General features: G+C 38.4%; 1 protein-coding gene and 1 pseudogene across 2 annotated transcripts in view; both read left to right on the forward strand.

Moving 5' to 3' along the window:
- The window catches only part of GRAMD1C (GRAM domain containing 1C), a 104,707-nt gene that overhangs the window by 84,422 nt on the left and 3,448 nt on the right, over positions 1–16,837 (forward strand). For both annotated transcript variants that reach the window (XM_023213533.1, XM_023213534.1), the window contains 7 exons: positions 3,275–3,393; positions 6,629–6,771; positions 7,541–7,644; positions 9,329–9,505; positions 11,143–11,200; positions 12,962–13,072; positions 13,315–13,420. In XM_023213533.1, the coding sequence (XP_023069301.1) occupies positions 3,275–3,393; positions 6,629–6,771; positions 7,541–7,644; positions 9,329–9,505; positions 11,143–11,200; positions 12,962–13,072; positions 13,315–13,420 (818 nt within the window). The remainder of the gene's footprint in view (positions 1–3,274; positions 3,394–6,628; positions 6,772–7,540; positions 7,645–9,328; positions 9,506–11,142; positions 11,201–12,961; positions 13,073–13,314; positions 13,421–16,837) is intronic.
- On the forward strand, positions 4,246–4,677 carry LOC111543566 (annotated as a pseudogene).

Consider the following 16,837-nt stretch of genomic DNA (forward strand, 5'->3'; position numbering starts at 1 on the left):
AGATGTTTATCAAGACAATGCATGCACAGCTGAACATAGACCCTTATCAGGAGTTTTTGATTTCGCTGTTTGCCTCGTGACCTTTGCTTTGCCCTTTGCCTTGTGATCTTTACTGGCCTCGGAAGCATGTGATCTTTGTTCTCCTTTTTGCCCTTTGAGGCATGTGATCTTTGTGACCTACTCCCTGTTTGTACAGCCCCTCCCCTGTTAAAGTCCTTAATAAAAACCTGCTGGTTTTGCGGCTCAGGTGGGCCTCATGGTCCTACCGATATGTAATGTCTCCCCCAGAGGCCCAGCTGTAAAATTCTTCTCTTTGTACTCTTTCTCATTATTTCTCAGCTGACTGACGCTTAGGGAAAATAGAAAGAACCTATGTTGAAATATTGGGGGTGGGCTTCCCCAATATGCACTGATCCCAGAGGAGCTGCTGCCAGCTTTGCTCCTCTCTGCCCTCTGTGTCCCCTTGCTGCCTGGATGAATTCTGACATGGTTTCTTAGATGATCAGCTAGTAGGGTCAGTGTTCACCAATGCTGTTGTTTCCTATCTGTGAGAGCGGCACACATGAGCAGCTTCTAGTTCACCATCTAGTTTACCATCTTGACCCAACCCCCTGACAGTACCTTTAATTAAAGCTCAGTTTTAAGTCTTTTTACCCAACTTTTACATTTAAAAATATGTAAAGCTTCAGAAAAATTGTATGAATAGTGTAATAACATCCATATGCCACTTGCCTAGATTCATCAATTTTAAAATTATGGCAAAATGTACATAAGACAAAATTTACCATTTAACCTTTTTTTTTTTTTTGAGATGAAGTCTCACTCTGTCGCCGAGGCTGGAGTTCAGTGGCGCAATCTCGGCTCACTGCAGGCTCCACCTCTCAGGTGCCTGCCACCATGCCCGGCTAATTTTTTGTATTTTTAGTAGAGATGGGGTATCACTGTGTTAGCCAGGATGATCTCGATCTCCTGACCTTGTGATCCACCCACCTCGGCCTCCCAAAGTGCTGGAATTACAGGCATGAGCCACCGCACCCGGCTCCCATTTAACCGTTTTTAAGTGGACAGCTCAGTGGCATTAAGTAACATTCACATTATTGGGCAACCATTGCCACCATCCATCTTCAGAACTTTTTCATCTTTCCAAACTGAAATGCTATACCTGTTAAACACTAACCCTCCATTTCTTCCATTCTTGATGATCACCATTCTATTTTCTGTCTCTGTGAAGTTGACTACTCAAGGTGCCTTGCATAAGTGGAATAATACAATGTTTGTCCTTCTGTGACAGGCTTAATACACTTAGTATAATGCCTTCGAGGCTCATCCATGTTGGGGCATGTATCAGAATTTATTCCTTTTTTAAGGCTGAATAATATTCCATTGCATGTAGATACCACATTTTGTTTATCCATTCATCCATTAATGACATTTGGGTTGTTTACACGTTAGCTATTATAAATAATGCCACCATGAACACTGACATACAATTATCTGTTCACGTCCCTGCTTCCAGTTCTTTTGGTTATATACCTAGAAATGGAATTGCTGCATCATATAAAAATTAAAATTCAATCTTTAATTTTTTGAGGAGTGGCCATACTATTTTCCATATGACTGTATCATTTTACATTTCCACAAGCAATGCACAAAGTTTCCAGTTTCTCCACATCCTTGCCAACACTTGTTATTATTATTTATAATAGCTATCCTAATGGGCATGAAGGTTCACCAATTTTAAAACGCTATTACATCAAAGGATTTTAAAAATTCTGCCATTCCTGCCTTCTGTTATTTTGGATTAATATATCAAAATGTTTCATATGTCCTTTTGCGTACTAGCCATTTTTCCTACAATTCATTCCAGGTTTTTTTACATTATGATAAGCTTTATTTAGGTATTAGAGGATTGACTATTCCAGGATGATGTTAATTAGGCGATGTTCTGGTGAGCAATACTCAGTAGATCTTATTGGTAACATCACTGAAACTACAAGGATAACATTCATGGGAAGACCAATACTTTTCATTTATCCTTGTTGATAGTTGCTTCATTGAGTAGTGTGCAGTTTTAACAGCAGAATTAAATTACATCTTTAAATTCTATTTCTGATTAACAGTAGATTGTATCATTTTCCTGAAACAGGCTGACATATGACCAAAGTAATCTTCTGAAAAGTAATTTAGAATTAGTTGTATATCTTCTTTTATATATACCTAAATAAATCATTTTACAGCAAATCCTGGATGATAGATGCTATGGTTTGTGATTTTGCCTTTTTAATTTAGTTACAAGATTTTGCCAGATACTCAAAAGGCAATTTCAGGATCCCTCATTAAATCCTCACATCTAGCAATATAAAAGAAGTTGAGTAAAACTGGCTGAATTCTAAAGCCTTCCTTCCTTCCTTTGATGATGAGTATAATGGGTTAGATAAAGGCTCCTGTGCTTTAGGATATTGGTGAATAGCCGTCAAACATGCTGGTACTTGCCTGAGTCGATTTGTGCTAGGCCATTAGGTGATATAGTCATGTCTCTCAATAGAGTTTTTAACGCTTTTATTTATACTTTTTAAATTTTTGGCTTCCATGAAATGACCTTCACTGTGTTCTAGAACTATATTTCTGTTCAAGTGTGTATTTAATCACTGTATTGTCCCTAAGCAAATAAAAGAGAATTTTTACCAGGATCTTGCCATAAACATAAAGATATGATCTTATAGTCTTCTTAAGACAGATTATATAATCATTTATGTTCCATTGCCTTACCTTGATTAAAGATTTTAGCAGACAAGCCACTGACATTACATGATTTCTCATAACGTTGATATAATTTCTATGTAAGTTGATATCAAGGTCAGATGGTTTCATAATGACAAAAATCTTTTAAAGTTTTGTCCTCAATGATGGGAATGTTAAAGTGTTGTTCCGTCTCTGTTTGATAAAGCTGGCATCATTACTTCTCTTCATAGGTACTGAGGACTTTAAAAGGAAGCTTACAGATGAAACAACTTTTAATTTTATCTTAAAGGAAAAAGGATATTAACAATTTAGAAACAAATGGGTCAGAGATGGGCAATATGCCATATTTAAGGAGCGTGCTCAACATTTAATCTCTCTTTTCTTTAATGTTAAACTTACAATACCCAGTTATAAGGAAGTTAGCACTAGTCAAAAATAGACATTTTAATAATTCAGAAACTCCTTTGATTTCATTTACAGTTATACTATTCAAGTTTCTAGAACTAACTCATTTTGTGTTTGCTGTGGTTAGATGTAGTATCTACCCCTTGGACTGCAGAACTTGGAGGTGACCAGCTGAGAACCATGACCTACACTATAGTCCTTAATAGTCCACTTACTGGAAAATGCACCACTGCCACTGAAAAGCAGGTACGTCTGCTTTGTCAGTGTCCAGAAGGGTCATGTGTGGGGGAAGAGAGAAGATGCCTATTATAGTTCACCAATTTATAAGACAGTTTCAATAAACAAATGGCAAGAAAAAAGGGATGAGAAACTGTTACAGGTTAAAAGAGACTTAAAAGGCATGTGTATAAACCCACTCCTAATTCAAACAAACCATTTGTTAAAAGGTATTTATAAGATTTCAGGAATTGTTTATTTGTTATGTATAGTGACGGTATTACAGCTGTGTATTAAAGAAAATCACATTTATTTTAAAAGAGATATATGGAAGAATCCATAAAGAGATATAGTGAAGTATTTATGGATGACATTATAGTGATATCTAGGATTTCCTTTAGAAGTCATCTAGCTGGGCAGAGGATGGTGGCAGAGGCAGGGAATATGGGACGGAGGACAAAGGAAGCAAGACTGGGCAGGAGTTAGTGTTGCTGAAGCTAGTTAATGAGCTCACGAGGGTCATTATACTTCATTTCTACTCTTTCATATATTCAATTTTTTTTTTGTTTTTGAGACGGAGTCTTCCTGTTGCCCAAGGTGGAATGCAGTGGCATAACCTCGGCTCACTGCAGCCTCTGCCCCCGGGGTTCAAGCAATTCTCCTGCCTCAGCCTCCTGAGTAGCTGGGATTATAGACACATACCACCACGCCTGGCTAATTTTTGTATTTTTAGTAGAGACGGGGTTTTACCATGTTGGTTGGGCTGGTCTTGAACTCCTGACCTCATGATCTGCCTGCCTCAGCCTCCCAAAGAAAATATTTTTTTAAAAAAGAATACCACTTTTTTTTCCGGTTGCAGCGTGGCGTGGTTAGGTTCTCTAGTTCACGCTCGCAGCTATGCCATCCAAGGGCCCGCTGCAGTCGGTGCAGTCTTCGGAGGCAAGAAGACAGCCACACCTGTGGCGCACTGCAAACGCGGCAATGTTCTCATCAAGGTGAATGGGTGGCCCTTGGAGATGATTGAGCCATGCACGCTACAATACAAGCTGCAAGGAGCGATTTGCTGGTGTGGACGTCTGTGTCTGTGTGAAGGGTGGTGGGCACGTGGCCCAGATTTTTGCTATCCCTCAGTCCATCTCCAAAGCCCTGGTGGCCTATTACCAGAAATATGTGGATGAGGCTTCCAAGAAGGAGATCAAAGACATCCTCATCCAGTGTGACCAGACCCTGCTGGTAGCTGATCCCCGTCGCTGTGAGTCCAAAAAGTTTGGAGGCCCTGGTGCCTGTGCTCGCTACCAGAAATCCTACCGATAAGCCCATCATGACTATCAAAATTCACCTGTATAATAAACAGTTTTTGAGGGACTTTAAAGTTTCAAGAACTGTGAAAAAAAAAAAAAAAAAAAAGAATACCCGGCCAGTTGTGGTGGCTCATCCCTGGAATACGAGCACTTCGAGAGGCCCAGGGGGGAGGATCACTTGAAACCAAGAGTTTGAGATCAGACTGCACAACACAGTGACACTTTGTCTTTACAAAAAATAAAATTAGCCAGGCATGATGGTGTGTGCCTGTAGTCCCACCTACTCGGGAGTCTGAGGCAGGAGGATCACTTGAGCCTGGGAATTTGAGATTACAGTGAGCTATGCTCTAGCCACTGCACTCCAGCCTGGGCAACAGAGCTAGACCCTGTCTCAAAAAAAAAAAAAAAAAAAAAAAAAGGAACACTACTGAAATCTGGTTTACAGAATTGTTGCAAGAGTTAGGGGCCAAATAACTAGATGGCTGCTTTGACACATGGGAAGAGATTGAGTTTCTGAAATTGAATACTGTACGAGGTATTTAATGCTCTTTATCTGTGACCAGAGGGGCAGTGTCTTACGGTGGAGTGTGTGTTTAGCCAATTTGTGTTGAAGTATCTGATTTGCAAGTAGTCTGAAAACATCTCTTAACATCTGAACTAGTTGTGCTCTTGTAGTTTTGTCCATTATCATTAAAAAGAACATATTTCTATACCTTTAAACAATTCTTAAAAGATGATCAAACATAAGAAAAGTCTGGTATTTTGGTATTGGGGAGTCTTTGAAAACTTTGGAACCCTTCCCCTGCCACCCCCTTAAAGGATAGGTAGAAAAGGTATGGTTAAAATGAGAAAGGTTTGGCCTGTGACCATTTAAAATCCTGTTTAGGAAAAGCAGTGTTTTGTTTGGTTACTACCCTCCTTGACTTTTTTGGTGAAGGGTGGTTTTGTTGAACTTTGATTAATTTTGAGGTGGAATCTTTACTTCATTCAACTGATTTTTGAATTGTTTACCTAACAGGAACACTTAAAACTCTGTAACTTATAATACACGTAAGAGATTATATGGTTTGTCCTCAAGCTTAAAAGAAAAAAACAATTTGATAATGAAATAAATGACACAGGGGCAGCAAATACGATTTCTGTAAGTCCCTTTCTCTCTTGGAGAGACATGGTTTCACTCTGTCGCTCAGGCTGGAGTGTAGTGGTGCAATCATAGTTCACTGCAGCCTCCAACTCCTGGGCTCAAATGATCTTCCCACCTCATTCTCCCAAGTAGCTGGGACTACAGGTGTGTGCCACCAAGCCCAGCTAATTTTTTCCTTTTTCTTTTCTTTTTTCTTTCTTTCTTTCTTTTTTTTTGGAGACAGTCTTGCTGTGTCTCGCAGGCTGGAGCACAGTGAGGTGATCTTGCTCACTGCAACCTCACCTCCTGGGTTCAAGTGATTCTCCTGCCTCAGCCTCCCCCCGAGTAGCTGGGATTACAGGCATGTGCCACCACACCTGGCCAATTTTTGTATTTTTAGGAGAGACGGAGTTTTGCCATGTTGGCCAGGCTGGTCTTGAACTCCTGGCCACAAGTGATCTGCGCACATCAGCTTCCCAAAGTGCTAGGATTACAGGCATAAGCCACTGCATCTGGCCTAATTTTTTATTTTTTAGGTTTTTTTTTAGAGGCTGGGTGTTTTTATATTGGCCAGGCTGGTCTCGAATTCCTGACCTTAAGTGATCCTCCCACCTCGGCCACCCAAGCGCTGGGATTACAGGCATGAGCCACCATACCCGGCCCTCTTTTTCTCAACTTATAGACAACAGAGTCAGCATGTAGGCTCTTCTAGCTTTGTATATAGGTTTCTCATGTCTTTTCTAAGTTTTGAGAAGGAATCCTAGTATACATGTTCTAAATTGGCAAGAAGATTCATATGTTAACCATATACATACAAACATTTTTTATCTTATTTTGGCAGACACTGTATAAAGAAAGTCGGGAAGCACGATTTTATTTGGTGGATTCAGAAGTACTGACACATGATGTCCCCTACCATGATTACTTCTATACCGTGAACAGATACTGTATCATCCGATCTTCAAAACAGAAGTGCAGGCTAAGGTGAGCTGCTGTAAATGAGTATGTTAGGATAGGCTAGATTATATCCTGGTAATTTATTCATCCTGAATTCTTAGTAGTAGCTTTACACAACAGTTTTATTTCTTGCTCAAATTACATTTCCAACAGTGGTCAGCAGAGGAGTGGGGCGTCTCACCTAAGGTCTCTGCTTGGTGAACGCTTTGACATCCGGAGCTACGTGATCCAGAATATGTGTTGTTTCAGTTGCCACAGGAAGAGAAAGCTGTAGAATTGTGTACACCATCTATTGACCAGAACCAGTCATGTGACCTTGTTTAATGGCAAAGGGGCTGGGAGTTTTGTGGGAGTGCTCAGTGAGCAGTAATTGGCTCTGCTGCAGTGGGAAATGAGAAATGTCTGCATTACAGAGAGTGATAGACTTGGCCTAGTCTGGTTAATGTAGTTACTTTCACCTAGTGTATGACCACTAGAGATTTTTTATACAAGGAATTTAGAAAATTTAGTATTTATTTTGAGCCTTTATTGCTATTTAGATAAATAAAATTTAGGGCTAGAGAAAGGAAATAAGTAAAATGGCAAGTACTTAGAAGGAAAATTTGATGAAATTATTAGCAGCACACATTGATTTTTTTAAAAATAAAAGTTACCAATGAACGCATTTTGTTTTATGATATTAATGACTTTGAATCTTTTTGGCTTTCCACTGAATACAATCTTACATTTAATTGTAACACAAATATAACTAAAGTCTGCTCTTTAAATAAATATTCTTTCCTCCTCATTCTACTAGAGTTTCCACAGATGTGAAATATAGAAAACAGCCATGGGGACTTGTCAAATCTTTAATTGAAAAGAATTCCTGGAGTTCTTTGGAGGACTATTTCAAACAGCTTGGTTTGTAAATTTTTTTATTTATCTATTTTTGTAAAGATGGGCTTTATTAACAAAATGGATTGATTCTTCATTTGGATTCGTAACAGGAAACTGGTCAATGATGTTGGAACGACTCCCATTACAGTGGTTCCCACTGTTCCACTTTTTCTGCCACTTAGGGAATTTCAAAACTTTTAATTTTCATTGGTCAAACACTTTTTTTTATTTTTAATTTTTTTTTTGAGATGGAATCTTGCTTTGGCACCCAGGCTGGAGTGCAGTGGCGTGATCTTGGCTCACTGCAACATCTGCCTCCTGAGTTCAAGCAATTCTCCTGCCTCAGCCTCCGCGAGTAGCTGGAACTACAGGCACGTGCCACCATGCCTGGCTAATTTTTGTATTATTAGTAGAGACAGGGTTTCACCATGTTGGTCAGGCTGGTCTCGAACTCCTGACCTCATGATCTGCCCGCCTCGGCCTCCCAAAGTGCTGGGATTAGTGAGGCACCACCGTGCCCAGCCGAACAAACACTGACATAATGCTTATTATATCCCAGACATATATAATAAAGTTCTATGTGTTTTACAAATATTAACTCATTTCATACTCAGAACAACAAGGTACAATTATTATTTTTCATTTTATTAAAAAAGGAAATTGAAACACAGGGAGGTTAAGTGACTTTTATCAAGATCACACAGTTAAGAGCTCTCATACCCCTTTGCCTCTGTAAGGAGCCAAGGAGGCTGACTGCATAACCTGCTCGTAGATATACACCTGTGCTGTCTAACCTCTGGGGAGTCCTCAGGGCCACCTTCCTTATCAGATGCAGCTTTCCTGGGCTTATACAGGCCCACTTGGCAATGGTAGTACGTACATCTGTGGATTTGGTTGAGATGGGTACTAGAGACTGACTGGAGAAAATGATACAGTGGTTCTCTTTGGATATTTCTTAACATATACATGGGAGAAATATATATAAATATATATATATACACACACACACACACACACACACGAGCATAATTTAAGTTTAGTTGAAGAAAAGTTGGTGGTCAACTCAAGGTAATTTAAGGCTTATCATCAGTTGGCTGATAATTTTCCTTGCCTTTCTTCCTTGTCTATTTCACTATTAAATTCTTCATCAGGAGCAGAGAAAAATGAAACTCAAAAATGAGTTTGGCCCCTGAATAAGTTTCTAATAAAAAATTATGGCAGAGGAAAACGTTGAAAATGATAACAATGAGGTTTTTAGGTTGTTTACAGATTTTCTTTGCTAGTGCTTCCTTTCTTGCAAACCCTTGTTGAAAATTAGAACTAGTATATGCTACTCCTTCCTGTAAGGTTGAGAAGTACCATAATCTGTCTTTGAAATCTTTCTAATGATCCAGTGTAAGTGGGTGGCCTGTTGTTTCCATACCTGAAATCATTACATTAATATGTATTAATAACATAGCACATGGCAGATTTGCTCTGATGATCCCATCATTTATTAATACACATTCTTCCTGGAATAATGAAACCTCATTATGGGGTCATTGTACTCTCTAAAGCTTTTCATTAAGTGTAAAATTTAAATCTAGGCCATAAGAACCTAAGGAATTCGTTAAAGAAAATTATCAAAAATAACCAGCAAAAACCAGTATCTTAAAGTTGAGGAGCTTTCCCCACTATCTAAAGATTGTTTTGTTTTGTTTTTTCTTAGAATCAGATTTATTAATTGAAGAATCTATATTAAATCAGGCCATTGAAGACCCTGGAAAACTTACTGGCCTACGAAGGAGAAGGCGAGCATTCAACCGAACAGCAGAAACAGTTCCTAAACTTTCTTCTCAGCATTCCTCTGGACATGTGGGCTTGGGTGCCAAAGGGGATATTACAGGTAGTTGTCACCTGGTAAACAGAGATGAAAGATTTGTACTTTAGTTGTAGGAAGCAGAATGTGCCTCTTGTTTGTAAGATATGTCAGGAGGTCTCTGTTTCTTCCCTCCTTTTTTGATAATGTTTATCAAACTCTGATTTCCTTAAAGATAACTAATATATAAGTATAAAGGAGCAGTTGCAAAATGGCAAGCATATAACCAATATATTTTATTTGGCCCACGTATCATTTTAAAAATTGGACATTAATTTTTTTAAAAAATTTTATCTATTTTTTCCAGATAGGGTCTCGTTTTGTTGCCCATGCTGTGTAAGTGGCACAATCATGGCTCAGTGTAACCTCGAGCTCCTGGACTCAATTGAACCTCCTGCCTCAGCTTCCTGAGTAGCTGAGATTACAGGTGTGCACCACCACACCTGGCTAAAATTGGACCTTTTTATATAAAAACTCAGATCTGACAGCCCAGCACTGAAATCCCTTCATGGCAGCAGTTGGTTGGAGCATAGTAGTAGCTGCCCTGTTAGATTGTGTGCGCCCCAACTTGCCACAGCCCCCACCACAATCACCACTCTGCCAGCTTCTGAACCACTTTGCTCATTTATTTGCTGCCTAGCATTTATAGATACTCAAGTTCCATTTTTGAGTGTACTGCTCTCTTAATCCTTATATACCGTCAGGGCCAGCCCAGCAAAACTGCAAAGATAAAATTGGACTTTCATTATCTTCATTCTCAATTTTGAACACATCTTACTTTTAATAACTGTTATTCTCTTCCTCTTGGAGGTATAAAACTGTCATAACTTCTCATCCTCTTACATTATCAGATCTTCCTTTGAGGCTTGTAGCTTAGTGTGACTATGTTTATCCACTATTTAAGATTAATGGCTGTTTAATTTTGGAATTTAAAAGTTTGGGTAACAATGAATAAGTGATAATGTTTTATTTTGTTTTGTTTTTTAATGAGGGAAGCATTTACTGTAAGCCCAGTTCAAATATTATTTGGAGAGATATTTGCTTATTGATTATTAGCTACTTAGTTATCAAGCATGTTGTATTGAATTGCTTATTTAATTTTAGAGTAATTTGCAATATAGGCCAAATTTAAGGAGTGCTGTAACTTTTCTCTTTGTACATTTGTTTCATATTACTCAGGATGTCAGAAATTTAAAAAGGGGTGCAGGGAATTTACCCTAAATCACTTCATCTTTACAAATAACTTTTAAAATTTCTTTTTCAGTTCTTTTCAAATGAGTATGAAATTTCTGTCAGTTGAGGGCCGGGCGTGGTGTCTCACACCTGTTATCCCAGCAGTTTGAAAGGCCGAGGTGGGCGGATCACTTGAGGTTGGGAGTTCAAGACAAGCCTGACCAACATGGAGAAACCCCGTCTCTACTAAAAATACAAAAATTTGCTGGGCGTGGTGATGCGCACCTGTAATCCCAGCTACTCAGGAGGCTCAGGCAGGAAAATTGATTGAACCCGGGAGGCAGAGGTTGCAGTGAGCTGAGATCGTGCCATTGCACTCCAACCTGGGCAACAAGAGTGAAACTCCGTCTCAAAAATAAATAAATAAATAAATTGGATGAGTTGTAATCACAATTCTCATTCTAATGCAGCCTTTTTCTTGTGATCTACAGGAAAGAAAAAGGACATGGAAAACTATAACGTCACTCTTATTGTGGTGATGAGTATTTTGTAAGTATTTGTTGTGAATGCTTATTTTGCTTGTGTCAGCATTTATCTTTAACTAGTTTCCAAAAGAATTTGAATGTATTTGTATATTATTGTGTAGAAATGACCACTATTTGACTATTGCTGGTCTATAAAAATAGCAATTTTATAGATTTCAGATTTTTAGCTTTATATATGATTTTAAGAAGAATTGTTAAATTTGAGGAAATACAAAGTACTCATTCAACGAATGTTTTTATTTTTTAGCTAATCTGATTAATTTCTACCATCATAGGTTTTTATGGGGAGTTCCCTAAATTTAAAGGGAATATTGATATATACATGCTGGGGAAGTCCCAATAATACTATTTTCCTCTATTTGGTTGGACAAATGGTTCTTAGGTAACTCTGCTGGGCCTAAGAATCACTTGGGTGCTTGCTAAAATGCTGATTTCTTGACCCCTGTCTCAGAGATTGATTCAGTAGTTCTTGAGTAGGCATCAGGAATCAGTATTTTAAAACATACACCCCAGGTTATTCTGATGCAAGTGATATGAGCATTACCTGTTAAAAAATACTGGGACAATGTCTGAATCCCAGCGTATTCTATAGGAATCCACTCAGCCAGTCATATTTAGAATACTAATATCTACGTGGCTCTATATGAATCTTGAAGCATTCTGTTAGATTTAATTGAATTGGTTCTGACTTAGTGATATATTGAAGGTGATAATTTTTTGGATTGGAGCTTCAATATTAGCTGGGTTTTTTTTTTCTAATTATAGATTTCAGAACATAGAAGATGTTTGTTGTTCCTTTGGACTTTATGGAAGATTTTTATGTTCTGCTTAAATCAGTTTTTTATGACAGTTCTGAATAGCAAATATTATCGGTGTTCTTTTGCATTACTTTACAGAAAATGTTTACTCAAAAGTTGGAATATTAATCTGTATACTATTTCAATGCCATAATAATTTCAAAGATTGGATTTTCTTGCTACTATCTTAAGTTTTTTAAAATAAATCTTCTTGATGAGTAAAAGTGAATAAGGTCAAGTTAATATTTTAGTAGAAAAAGTAGAGAGATATGATGCCACCTATATATTTGCATATATATATATATAAAAGGTATGTAACCATTCACTTGAAAGGCTGCTGTGAAAACCAATACAGTAAGTTCATTTAGCATGTAACATTTTATATATGACAGCATTAATGTATATTTGGGACTTAATACTTCCTTTGTTCAAGATGAACTAGAATAATTTTTGCTGAATGGTAATTTTTTTTTTTTTTTTTTTTTTTTTTTGCTGACTTCCACTGGGAATAAGAGATACATCATGCTCTACCTGAGATGAGCTACATATTGATCTTCATTTCCTTTTCTGAAAGGCAGCATTATGGGTGTCTAATTGCCTAAGCCAAAGGCACCCAAAAATAGATCCTAAAAGCTTATCTAGTAGATTTCAAAGCTGGTGGTCTCACATCAACACTGACTAGGATTCCTAGCAGATGGGAGAGATGTCACAGATACCCCAAACCTGTGAGTTAGGATTATTTGAGGACTTGTGTTGTCTCTCTAATTACCTTCCATCTTTTCCCTCAACCTCCACTTAATACTTAAAAGTAATTATTTCATATAATAGGGATAATTGATTTAAATAATAATAACTAGAAAACAGTGTAGACAATATACATTTTTGAAGCTTTTGCATGTATATTCTGCATTAGCAATGCTTTAGGTCTGGAAAAGTGTGGATTAACAGATATAATTTGCTCTGCCTAGTGTGTTGTTATTAGTTTTGTTGAATGTGACACTGTTTCTGAAGCTGTCAAAGATAGAACATGCTGCTCAGTCCTTTTACCGTCTCCGCCTCCAAGAAGAAAAATCTTTAAAGTAAGTCTTTTTCCCCTTGACCTGTATTCACCATATTATTTCAGTAATTCTTTAGTTGCAGAAAAATTAATTTCAGTTTGAGATTGTGGTCTGCTAACTATCCTGTAGCCACAAACGGCCTGTTTTTTGTTTGTTTAATTTTGTGTTTTGTTTGCAAATTTATGGGGCTCTGATGATTTCTGGAAATGAAAAAAAGATCAGAAGCTATTCTCCATATTTTGAAGATGGTATTTTTCTTTCAGTTTAGCCTCTGATATGGTGTCAAGAGCAGAAAATATTCAGAAGAATAAAGATCAGGCCCATCGTTTAAAGGGAGTGCTCCGAGACTCCATAGTGATGCTTGAACAGGTAGGCAACTTGATACATCACAATACTTAGTACCTTCGTCCCAGTATGAATCAGTTGCTCTTCTGTGTATGAGAGAATATTTACCCTACTGTTGTTTGAAAAAATCCCCCTGCTAGAGCCAACTACCCCTGCCAGTCTCTATTAGGCAAGGGTATTATGTTTATTGTGTAGTCACTTTTGTTTATTTATTTATTTACAAAATGGGGGTATACAATATACACTGTTGTATATCCTCTTTTTTCAACTAGTAATATATTCTGAAGATGTTTCCATATCAGCATGTATATATCTACTTCATTTTTATTGATCCTTCTAAATAAAATTCGATGTGTAATATTAAGCTCTTTTTATAGGAATGGTAGCTATTATATACACTGTCCATTATTTTACTTTTATCTGTTAACCACATATCTTGGAGATACTTCCATCTCAGTATATAAAGCACTACCCCTTAACAGTTGCATAAGATTCAACTGTATAAATGTGCCATAATTATCTTACTAGTATTTTTACTACTATTGCCAATTTTTTTTTACTAATATTTACAGACATTTAATCCCCCAATTTTCCGTTTATAAATCTCTCAGAATCTTTATTCACGTACATACTCCACTGATGAGGCCTTCTGATGGCTCCAGTCAGGTCCAGTAGCCTTCTATGCCTAGTGCACAGCTATCATCCTGGGGTTCCTATTGTCTATGTGTGTCTTCTGTTTCCTGTATCCTGTGTTTTCCTTTCTTAGTTTCCTTCCTCCTTTTAATGGAGCACATCCAACAGTAGCTTCCTGAGAAAGATAATTTGTAGGTAAATATTTTAAGAGTTCACCTAACTGAAAATTTTTCATTCTACTTTTTCTCTTGCTTATAAATGGTTTGGCTAGAACTTTGAAGGCACTTCTCCATTATCTTTTGGTTCCAGTATTGCTATTGAGAATTCTGAGGCTATTAACACTCTTGATTCTTTAATCTGGAAACTTATGCCTATAATTCTGGAAGTTTTCCTGAGTCATATAGTTGATTATTTCCGCCTCTCATTTTCTCTCTCCTGACCTTCTACAACTCCTGTTATTTGGATGTCAGCCTTCCGTTGGATGGATTGTGTTTCTTTCTGTCTCTTAGTCTTTTTGTTCTACTTCTGGGATATTTTATCAATTTTATCTTCAAATTCTTCTATTGAATTTTTCAGTTTTTGCTAACAAATTTTCAATTTCAAAGAGCTATTAATTTTCTGAATGATTTCTTTTCTTTGTGGTGTTGAAGTTTTTTTTTTTTTTTTTTTTTTTTTTTAGACAGAATCTTGCTCTGTCACCCAGTCTGGAGTGCAGTGGCACAGTCTCAGCTCACCACAACCTCTGCCTCCCAGGTTCAAGCGATTCTCCTGCATCAGCCTCCTGAGTAGCTGGGATTACAGGCGCCTGCCACCATGCCTGGCTAATTTTTGTATTTTTAGTAGAGACGGGGTTTCACCATGTTGGCCAGGCTGGTCTTGAGCTCCTGACTTCAGGTGATCCACCACTTTGGCCTCCCAAAGTGTTGGGATTAAAGGCATGAGCCACCGTGCCCGGCCATCTTTTTTTTTTTTTTTTAGACAGAGTCTTACTCTGTCACCCAGCTGGAGTGCAGTGGCATGAACACGGCTCACTGCAGCCTTGACCTCCTGGGCTCAAGGAAACCTCCCACCTCACCCTCCCGTAGCTGGAACTTCAGGTGTGAGCCACCATGCTCAGCTAATTTTTGCAGTTTTTATAGAGACAAGGTTTTGCCATGTTGCCCAGGCTGGTCTCAAACTCCTGGGCTCAACAGACCTGCCTGCCTTGGCCTCCCAAAGGGTTGGGATTGCAGGCATGAGCCACTGCTCCCGGCTGCAATTTTTTTTTTTTAAATGGCTACAATATCTTTATCTCTCTGAAGATATTACTGATAGTTAAATTTTTTAAATTTTCTTCTGGCCTACTCATTTTCCATCAAGATCTTCCCCCCATTTTAATTTCTATCTTTAAGGCTAGAGAATTTTAGTGTTTCGTAGCCCTTGGTTATCTTCTTGTGTGGATCTGAAGCTCTTAACATATGGATTGGGCTGGTATACCCCAAATTTCTCTGTAGATCTGGCTGGGCTCTTGGCTGAGATATCCTGGTATCAGCATCTTTGGGTCAGTTTCCACAGACAAGACTCCTCCAGTCTCCAACCTGGTGGATTTAGGGCTGGCTGCAGCATTTTAGGAGCTGAGCAGAAGAGGAATAGGGGAAGGAAAGGCAGAAAGGATGGTCCCAGGATTCAGTATATACATTTTCATGTATTACCCTTGTTTCTGGTATGTACTGTTATCCTTAACAATGCCTTAGTGTCCCTCAAGCCAGGCAGCCAGAGACCCTCTGTTTTATCCTGTACAGAAAGTAAAATTCCAGACTTCTGCCTAGGTAGTAAGAAAGGTCAGATGCCAAAAGTTTCAAGCAATCCTTCTTTATTCTCACTTCCAGAGATTCCTGGTCATTAACACCTGATCCTTTTGAGGATTATTTGGGGTTAATTTTGTTGGTTCTCAGCATTTCCTACTTTTACTTTTTCGATTCAGCGTTTCTAGGCCTGCCAAGTCATCCGTCTGCTTTCCAGTTTCCAAAGTTGCATTACTGTTGTCTCCTTTTCTGTTCTCCTTGCCCTTACAGCTTTATGCCTTTTTAAAAATCTCTTTATTAGTGGGGTTTGAGGGAGCAAAGTTGGGTGTGTGTATTTATTCCACTCATTCACTCTTCAGCTCACTGCTGCCTGGTGTTCTTCCCCAGTGCTTTCCCAACTAATGTTGCTTGAGCAAAGGTCCCCAGTGACCTCTGGCTTGTAAAAAGAATGTACCCTTTTTCAGTCTTCATCCTACAGTGTCAGCATTTGACAGAGCTAAACACTTCTTTCTTGAAATGTATCTAATCTTGCTTTCTTTAAAACCATTAAAAACATCTTTTTGTGATATAATTCACATACAATAAAAGTTTTTATTCACAAGGATGTGCAACCATCATCACTAATTCCAGAGCATTTTCATAACCCCACAAGAAAATCTGTACACATTAGTAGTTACTTCCCATCCCTCATTCCCCTTGACCGCTGGCACCCACTAATCTAATTTCCATTACTATGGGTGTGCCTATTCTGGACATGTTATATAAATGGAATAATACAATATGTGGTCTTTTGAGATTGGCTTCTTTCACTTAGAAAAATGTAAACCTAATTTTTGCTAGTTAAAAATATCTCCTTGGCCAGGCGCAGGGCTCACACCTGTAATCCTAGCACTTTGGGAGGCCGAGATGGGCGGACTGCCTGAGCTCAGGAGTTTGAGACCACCCTGGGCAACTTGGTGAAACCCTGTCTCTACTAAAATACAAAAGATTAGAGGCGGGGGGGGGGGGGGGGGGGGGGGGGGGG

Source organism: Piliocolobus tephrosceles, chromosome 2 (assembly GCF_002776525.5).
Source record: "Piliocolobus tephrosceles isolate RC106 chromosome 2, ASM277652v3, whole genome shotgun sequence".
Taxonomy (NCBI): domain Eukaryota; kingdom Metazoa; phylum Chordata; class Mammalia; order Primates; family Cercopithecidae; genus Piliocolobus; species Piliocolobus tephrosceles.